At 37.3% G+C, this 9498-nt stretch overlaps 1 protein-coding gene across 13 annotated transcripts in view; it reads left to right on the forward strand.

Moving 5' to 3' along the window:
- Window positions 1-5302, forward strand: part of LOC129757875 (potassium voltage-gated channel subfamily H member 7-like) — a 505815-nt gene extending 500513 nt beyond the window's left edge. For all 13 annotated transcript variants that reach the window (XM_055755238.1, XM_055755232.1, XM_055755237.1 and 10 more), the window contains 4 exons: window positions 349-742; window positions 809-1219; window positions 1291-1402; window positions 3297-5302. In XM_055755238.1, the coding sequence (XP_055611213.1) occupies window positions 349-742; window positions 809-1219; window positions 1291-1402; window positions 3297-3335 (956 nt within the window). In that variant the 3' untranslated portion in view covers window positions 3336-5302. The remainder of the gene's footprint in view (window positions 1-348; window positions 743-808; window positions 1220-1290; window positions 1403-3296) is intronic.
- The last annotated feature ends 4196 nt before the right edge of the window (window positions 5303-9498 follow it).

The following is a 9498-nucleotide window of genomic DNA, read 5'->3' on the forward strand; positions in this document are numbered from 1 at the left end:
AAAACGTCATATTGCTTTGTAAGCTGAGATTATTCAAATAACTTTGAAGGGAATATTTTGCTACACCATCTAAGCTAACTCAAATGATAGGAACTCAACCTTTTTCTGCTTTGAGATTCATAAATTTGCAACCCTGATGCTATTCTATTTCAGAAATCTTTTTTTTTTTTTTTTTTCATTTTTCACTACCATTGCATCACGCTGTAAATCACATATGTGTGCGCACTTGATTGATAAAAAGGAAACACTCACTAAATGTTTATCAGATGTATATATAGCCATAATTGTACGCTTTAGAAAATCATCAACAGATTTCGATCCCTCACGCAACCGTTTCACCTTTCCCAGCTTCTCCAAACGAAAGTCCCAAAAGTTCGCACAAGCACAGTCCACCCAGTGATTTGCAATCGCCGAAGGACACGGTGACGCTGAGTGCCATCAGCCAGCGAGGATGTGCCTGTGGTCCCAAGGATCAGGGAGGAGGTGGTGGTGGTGGAGGACCAGGAGGTGGAAGCATGGGTGCCGGGGGAATTGGATCCGGCATTCGGCCTGTCAGCATATCCGGTCCGGTGGATTTGAGCATCAAGAGTCCCGAGGAGGACGCCTATCAACATATGGCTCCACATGTGACGACGGGCAGTGGAATCCGAGGGGAAGGTGTGGGCGGAAGCAGCGGGATGGGCAGCGGCAGTGGGAAGGATGGTTGCAGCGAGCACACGTATCAACGTAGGGATAATGTAGGGTAAGTCCTCCTAAAGTCAGCGGTAACTCCTTTCCAAGAAGACTAATTAGAAATTTCTTTTCCCAGATCCGTAACGAATCAATTATCCGATCTAACGATAAGACTAGACAACCTGGAGGGCAGCCTGAAGAAGGACATCCGAACCATCCTGGACATCCTGCACCAGCAGCAGCAGATGCAGTTGCAGTTCCACCAGCAACAGTTGCAGCATCAGCACCAGATGCAGCAGCAAGCCGGCAAGACGGCCCTGTCCTCGTATCAACCGTCCGAGAGTGATTTCTCCTTCGACATGTGCCCGATGATGGGTCCGGGTGATGCGGTCATAAGCAGCGGGGGTGTGGTGGGAATGATGGTTCCGGCTGGAGGGATGGGTCCCGGGGGCAGTGGAATGGCCAAGCTAGCTCAAGCCCAGCAGCGGACCAACGTGCAGCGGTCCGTCTCCCAGCCGGAGTGCGCCAACGAGAAAAGCCTTTTCAAGTAAGTGAGAAAGATTGTTGACAAAACGATTGTAAAACTTTTAAACTAATCTTAATTTATTTTTATTTTAGGTGCTCAAAATTTTCCTCTTTTAATCAAGCAATGGACGATGCGCCGGAGGGTCACAATTGGAACATTTTCGCGCCAATAGCCAAGCTTGAATCATTGGATGAAATTGATCAGGTAAATATTGGAGACACGACTAGAAATATCGACATGTTAAAAGATGGACAAAATTGACTGAAATGACCAAAATAACCAAGTAAACATCATCAAAAAAAATTTATGATATTGCAAAAATTTATAAAAATGATAAAATTAACAAAATTGACAATTTCTATCATTTTTGTCAATTTTCTCATATTTATCATATCGGTCTTTTTTTCATTTTTGTCAAATTTTTAAATTTTGTCAATTTTGTTTCTTTTTGCCAATTTTGCAATTTTGTCAAATTCTCAATTTTGTCAATTTTCCCAACTCTGTCAATTTGTTAATTTTGTCAATTTTTCAGTTTTGTCAATTTCGTCAATTTTGTCAATTTTGTCAATTTTGTCAATTTTGTCAATTTTGTCAATTTTGTCAATTTTGTCAATTTTGTCAATTTTGTCAATTTTGTCAATTTTGTCAATTTTGTCAATTTTGTCAATTTTGTCAATTTTGTCAATTTTGTCAATTTTGTCAATTTTGTCAATTTTGTCAATTTTGTCAATTTTGTCAATTTTGTCAATTTTGTCAATTTTGTCAATTTTGTCAATTTTGTCAATTTTGTCAATTTTGTCAATTTTGTCAATTTTGTCAATTTTGTCAATTTTGTCAATTTTGTCAATTTTGTCAATTTTGTCAATTTTGTCAATTTTGTCAATTTTGTCAATTTTGTCAATTTTGTCAATTTTGTCAATTTTGTCAATTTTGTCAATTTTGTCAATTTTGTCAATTTTGTCAATTTTGTCAATTTTGTTAATTTTGTCAATTTTGTCATAAATGACAAAAATGACAAAAATGACAAAATTGACAAAACTGACAAAACTGACAAAAATGACAAAAATGACAAAAATGACAAAAATGACAAAAATGACAAAAATGACAAAAATGACAAAAATGACAAAAATGACAAAAATGACAAAAATGACAAAAATGACAAAAATGACAAAAATGACAAAAATGACAAAAATGACAAAAATGACAAAAATGACAAAAATGACAAAAATGACAAAAATGACAAAAATGACAAAAATGACAAAAATGACAAAAATGACAAAAATGACAAAAATGACAAAAAGGACAAAAATGACAAAAATGACAAAAATGACAAAAATGACAAAAATGACCAAAATGACACAAAATGGCAAAAATGACGAGTATGACAAAATAAACAAAGTGACAAATTTAAAATATTAACAAAAATAACAAGATTGAGAAATTGACAGAATTTTATTGCCTTTGCCATTTTTATCAATTTTGTCAATCTCACGTTCAGGTTAAAAATAAACTAATTTTAATATTTCGTTCAATTTTGTCAATTTTGATTATTTATTAATTTTGACAAATTATTCGATGTTAACAGTTTTGGTTTTTTTTTTACATATTTTTTCAATTTTTTTCATTTTTGTTTTGTTTTTTTTTATGCATTTTTGTAAAATTAATCATTTTTTTCATTTTGGTCAAATCGGTTGAAATTGCCGTTTTTGTCAATTTTACCCAGCTTGTCATTTTTGCAAAGTTTTCTTTTTTTGACAATTATGCAATTTTATCAAAAATTACTAAAATTACAAAATTGACAAAAAATGGAAAAATGATCAAATTTTTAATAAATTTCAATCGATTCTCGTGCCCTATATTGTACAATTCCAAAAAGGGTGTGTGTAACTTTGTTTTAATGAAACGACTTCTGAAAATGTTGATTTTTGACGAAAAAAAAAGTTGACTTTTGAGAGGGGTTGAGGTTGGATTTCACTAATATTGGATATATCTGAGCAAAAACCAGATGTTTTTTCTTCACAATGAACAGACACAATTGTTAAAATTGGGAGTAAAATTCAATTTAAATTCAAATTTATTTAATTTTTCTCACTTTCAGGATAGTAAACAATCCATCAGCCAGGACAAGCCTCAATAACGTATAGCGTAAGATCGAAAACCGTTCAAAGAATCATCCCGTAGGATAGTTGTCGGAAGATGGGCGCTTGACGGAAGCATCGAGTCATCCGTCACACACACAGACAAACGCATAGCTGCAGCCATTGCCCATAGGGAACGTCATCGTTGTCGACCGGAAGTGGAAACGATCAACCATAAAGCGGAAGAAGAACAAAAAAACTTTAAAGCTCCTCTTCAGTCTGGAATGAACCAGCCAAAAAAAATCTTTGCAGGAGCATATATCGTGACTTGTTACTGTGTACATACTTTTATCGCTTGAGAAATAATTTCCGATGTTCACTTTTGATTCAATATTGAACAGAAAAAACGCTAGCCGCAACAAAAAACAGACATACAAAATTGTACATTTTTCATATAAAATTACAAGAACACAATTTATACGCGAAATATCAACCGATTTTTACGAACAAAAACGCTGATGCTACAAATACAAACACAAACGAGAGAAAAAAGGAAAAAATACAAACACGCATAGCTGAGATAAAGTGATTTAGGAGACAACAAAACAAACAAATGAATGCAATTTAAACCAAAGGGATTAGGTACATTAAACAAAAAAGACAAAACAAATCGGAATATGCGCTAGGTATATTTTTATTTTTCTAAAACCAATCGGTACCAGTTATTGTTATCGAAACGTTCCAAAACAAAAAAAAAAGACAAACACGCAATCATGAATCGGGATAGGAGAAGTTGAATGGAACGGATTCGGTCGGATAGGATGAAAGAAGGAAGGAGCCGTAGGAGGTTTGAGTAGATCAGAACAACAAAAAACTAGAACATTTACCTTTAAGTATTTTAATTTCTCAGTACGATGATTAAGTTCTCATCGTTCTCCCGCCATAGGCGGATTATTCGAATTACAAAACCAAAAAACCAACAAAACTCAACTTCTGCTCTTAGATCGCAGTTTATTTTTAGAGAAATACTAATACTCAAACTAATTACAAACATATGGTTATGTACTTTAAGATTAATTGAAACGAAACATTTCAAGCGAAGGCGCAACGCAAAAAGCAAAGTCGTACTAAGTTAGAGTCAATTTGTTTTAGCAAAGTTGAACAGTACTACGCTATTGTTCAAAGTTGATTATTTTCCAGCGTGCAGCGGAAAACTAACGTTAGCAGTTCAAAACCAAACAGTTTTGGGTTTCATTTTTAGAGGAAACAAGGGTAGACTTTTAGAAAAGCTTAAACTAAAACTAAACAATAGACAGGAAAGGCAAAACAGAGAAGAAGATAACTTCAAACAAACAAACAAACAAAACAAGCAGCACGTGTATCGAAATTGACAGAGAAAAAAGCATACAAAGCTTGAGCTGAACGAAACGTTTACATTTTACACAACCATTTCCAGTTACACAAACATTCCAATCGTCCCCAAAATCAAAGATAAATCGAAAACAAAAGCATCTTTAAAATGTAACTTCTTACCTTTACCATTTTACCTGTTTTTGTTGTTAGGTAAATCTATGAAAAATACAAATGAAAAAAAAAACAACTCAAGTCATCTAGCTGAAACACTAACACATCTACGGATAACACCAACCCGGCGAAAGGTTAAGTAAAGAAAATGAAAAAAGCTTCATGAATCAACACGCCCTACCAATCCAATAAAATACACAACCAACAACACTAACACTTGAATAACGCCATACACACAATACGCAAACACTTGGACACTAACACAAACAAACCAAAACACGCAGCATACTCACTCAAACTTAACACCAACACAATAGAAACGCATTCAAAGAACTGAGGAAAATGAAAAACTTTAATGTTTATATAAAACGCAAATTAAGATAAAAAACCAAACGAAGGTAAAAAAAACAATGTTTACCTTGCGAGAGGCTAGAAACAACCGGCAAAAAATGTGTTATTTTTTCCAGGCCATGCAATAAAGAAAAGAAAAAAAACGATTAAATCATTGGACAAAGTATCGTTTTGATGTTGTTTGATGACAGAGCACCTTTCTTTTTGTTTGTGAAAACAAATTAAGAAATATAATAAAAATAAAATCGGTTAGACTTTATAAAAAATGATGAACCTGATATGTAGGTAGGTCTTTCTTATTTTTATGATTCTTTTTTTAAGTGGCATGCTACGGAATGAAAAACTAGATTTTTGTAGAAATATGAAAGAAATGTAGATAGACAGGCATTAGTACGCCAATAAGAGAAAGCTTGATAGGTGTTGAAATTTCAGGCTAGAGGGCATGTCGATGAAAAGATCCCATGAATTGTAACGCCTTTGCTCTACACTCATCAACATGCCCTCTACCCTAAAATTTCAACACATATCAAGCTTTCTGCCTGATAATGCCTGTCTATCGACCTTTCTTTCATATTTCTATAAAAATGAAATTCTCTCTAGTTTTTCATTTCACCGAGCATGCCACTTGAACTAGAACCGAAAGCTCTTATTTTGAAATGGAACGAAAATCTCACTTCACTTCCAGATTGTTTGGCACTTCGGCTTTCAACGTTCTTAATGCCCAAGTTCGAAAATCAATTCTTGACTCTTATTTATGTACCGTAAAATAAGGGTGAATCGGGACAAAAAAAATGGCAAAATGGATGTGTTGCAAGTATTAAGCAACAAATAAATTTCTTTTCTTTTTAGCACAAATATGTTTTTTGATTCATTGCGTAAAAGCAAGATAAATCTATGATATAATTCATGGGTGGCGTTTTACGAGTACCTCAAAGAAATAACAACTTCCCCGAAAAATTATACTAAAAAGACAAACACCGTCTTGGCCGATCTAGACTTAACAGACTTAATAAATGACGTGGACAATTTAAGATTAACATTTAACACCCAGTACCGAGATGGGAATCGAACCCATGCCATCAGAGGACCAGCTTTTATCGTGCTACCACGCTAACCACAAAAGTTCTCTAACAATATTTAGGAATAATTTAAAAATCTTTTTTAAGATCCACTCAACACACTATCTCTAGAGTTAATCATTAGCTGAAAGAATTTAAATGAAATAAAATATTAAAGTAAGGTGGCGTTAAAGTACGTTTTGAGATTATCACAAACAAGGAACAGTCAAATTTAAAACTCTGGCGTGGGTTGATATTGATTTGGACTGCCTACACCTAGACATGGGGCAGCTGAACTCATCAAAATGGGCCCGGACAGGTTGGCCGATTGCCTACAAAGGTTGATAATCCGGACCTGGGACATAGAACAGCTACCGGAGGAGTGGAATGAGGGGGTAATATGCCCCATCTACAAGAAGGGTGACAAATGGGACTGTGAGAACTACCGAGCGATCACTGTCCTCAATGCCGCCTACAAAGTGTTGTCCCGAATCCTACTCCGCCGCCTCACGCCACAAGCAAACAGATTCGTGGGAAGTCATCAGGCCGGCTTCATGGAGGGACGGTCAACAACTGACCAGATATTCACATTACGGCAAATCCTCCAAAAATGCCGGGAACACCAAGTCCCTACGCACCATCTATTCATCGACTTCAAAGCCGCATACGACACGATCGACCGTAACGAGCTATGGAAAATCATGGACGAGAACGGCTTTTCCGGGAAGCTGATCAGACTGATCAAGGCTACGATGGATTGAACGCAGTGCTGTGTGCGGATTTCGGGTTAATTGTCGAGTTCATTCGAATCGCGCAGGGGGCTTCGACAAGGTGATGGTCTATCCTACATGATGTTCTACGTGGCGCTAGAAGGTGTTATTCGACGAGCGGTGGGCAAAATGCGGGGCACGATTTTCAACAGATCCAGTCAACTTATCTGCTTTGCCGATGACATTGATATAGTCGGCAGATCATCTGCGGCGGTGGAGGAGATCTACCGCAAACTGAAACGCGAAGCAGGAAGGATTGGGTTGATGATTAATACGTCCAAGACGAAGTACATGCTGGCCTGCGGATCCGAGACCGACCGAACCCGCTTGTCCAGTAATAACAAGGTCACGATCGACGGCGACGAGCTGGAGATAGTCGAAGACTTTGTCTATCTCGGCTCACTGGTGACCGCAGACAATGACACCAGCCGTGAGATCGGGAGGCGAATTATCAGCGGAAGTCGTGCCTACTATGGACTCCACAAGCAACTGCGGTCGAGAAGACTTAGCCCTCGCACGAAGTGTAACCTGTATATGACGCTTATTAGACCGGTTGTTCTCTACGGGCACGAGACATGGATATTGCTCGAGGAGGACCTGCGTACACTCGGAGTATTCGAGCGACGAGTGTTAAGAACCATCTTTGGCGGCGTACAGGAGAACGGAGTGTGGAGGCGAAGGATGAACCACGAGCTCGCGCGACTCTACAGCGAACCCAGTATCCTGAAGGTGGTGAAAGCTGGCCGGATACGCTGGGCAGGACATGTTGCGAGAATGCCGGACGACTGTCCTGCAAAACAGGTGTTCGCTACGAATCCGGTAGGAACAAGACGAGCGGGGGCGCAACGAGCGAGGTGGTTAGACCAAGTGGAGCGTGATCTGGCGAACGTGGGGTGCCCGAGAAATTGGAGAACGGTTGCTATGAACCGAGTGAATTTTAGGAATTATGTTCGTCAAGTTATGTCGTAAGACGGAATACTATGTAAATAAAAAAAAAAATAACACCTAGACATATTTTTACCGTATCAGTTGAAAATACTCTGAAAAATGAGGTAAGATTGTTTTGACCATTATTGATGTAATATTTAAAGATATGGTAAAATTGTTTAAGCAAACAAAATTCATGTGTTCAATGAAAGTGTTTATGTATCTTTTAAGTTGTTTAAATAGCTATCGAATGCCGAAAAAAGAATTTCATTAATGTTTCTCTGCTTTGCACAATAAATAAACATTGAATCACAAGAAACCTTGAAGGGGCAAAAGTACAAATCGCAAATTAGAAAAAAGTATGAATGATGTATCGTAATCGTGCGAAAAATGGTTCAAGCACGATGAGAACTGGATTTCGTAATCCTGTTGAATATGGACAAAAAGTGCAGAGCTCCAAACTCGCGCAGGTTGTTCGCCTATGCATAGGATTTGTATCAGAAACGAATACAGAAGCTTTTGATTAATGCGAAGATGGATATAACCATATAACTTAATTCCTGACTTGACTTCATACAGAATTTTGGAATTTTGAATGGTCGTGCTTTTACTCCACATCATTCGAATTATTTTCCCCAGAGGTTGAGTTAAAGTACGTTTCGATATCAGTTTGGCATTTTCACTACTGCTATCCAATCTGTCATTCGATTATTATTGTAATTTTTAAAAGAGAGATAAAAGTCTAAGGAATTAAATGATGTTCTTGATTTTTCGCAAAAACAACTGCAATTTTTTCTGAAAATAGGATACTACTAAGGTCGTACTTTTACCCCACCCTGCTATACGAGAATAGTTCTTATACTGTCCCGATTCATCCCATTTTACGATATGTTAATTTATGTGTGTTTGGCTCTTCTCCACCTTCAATTATTTTTTGCCTCAGGTAGTATCATCTTGCGCTATTTGAGAGGACTTGTTTGGGGGGGGGGGGGAGGGGGGGGGGGGGAGGGGGGGGGAGAAATGTATCATCCAACAGGATGAAAATCCCAGAAAAGGCTCAGTTGGAAGAGCACTTGCCTGCTGAGCCGATCTCCACGAGTCCGAGTCCAAGAGTAAACAACGAAAACAGTTGTACCGGATGAGTTTACAAAAAATACTGTCCCCGTATTTAATGGTTGATATGGTCGCGAATGATACAAAGATGTTAAAACTACTATCATCAAAAGCAAAATTCTGTAAAAACCAAAAAGTAGGCTCATTAGACTGAATCGATTTGGGGTGATTTTTGAATTTGCCAAACCCTGAGGTCAAAAAAGCTTCCTTTTTTTTCAAAACTCATCCGCAGACCATTCACGAAAGAAAGTGAACACTGGTCATTAGACTGAGTCGATTTGGCGTCATTTTTAAATTGCTCAAACCCTGGAACTTGGTTCAAAACTCATCCATGCTTTTTTATGCAGAATTTTTAAGTAACTTTACATGAGTAAATTTGGACTTTTAGGTGTGTGTAGGGAAATTGAATATTTTGTACTGAAAATCAACATCATTTTTGTTTCTTCTATGGAACCGAGCCTGCAAATAGTTTTTGTGAA

Source organism: Uranotaenia lowii, chromosome 3 (assembly GCF_029784155.1).
Source record: "Uranotaenia lowii strain MFRU-FL chromosome 3, ASM2978415v1, whole genome shotgun sequence".
Lineage (NCBI taxonomy): Eukaryota > Metazoa > Arthropoda > Insecta > Diptera > Culicidae > Uranotaenia > Uranotaenia lowii.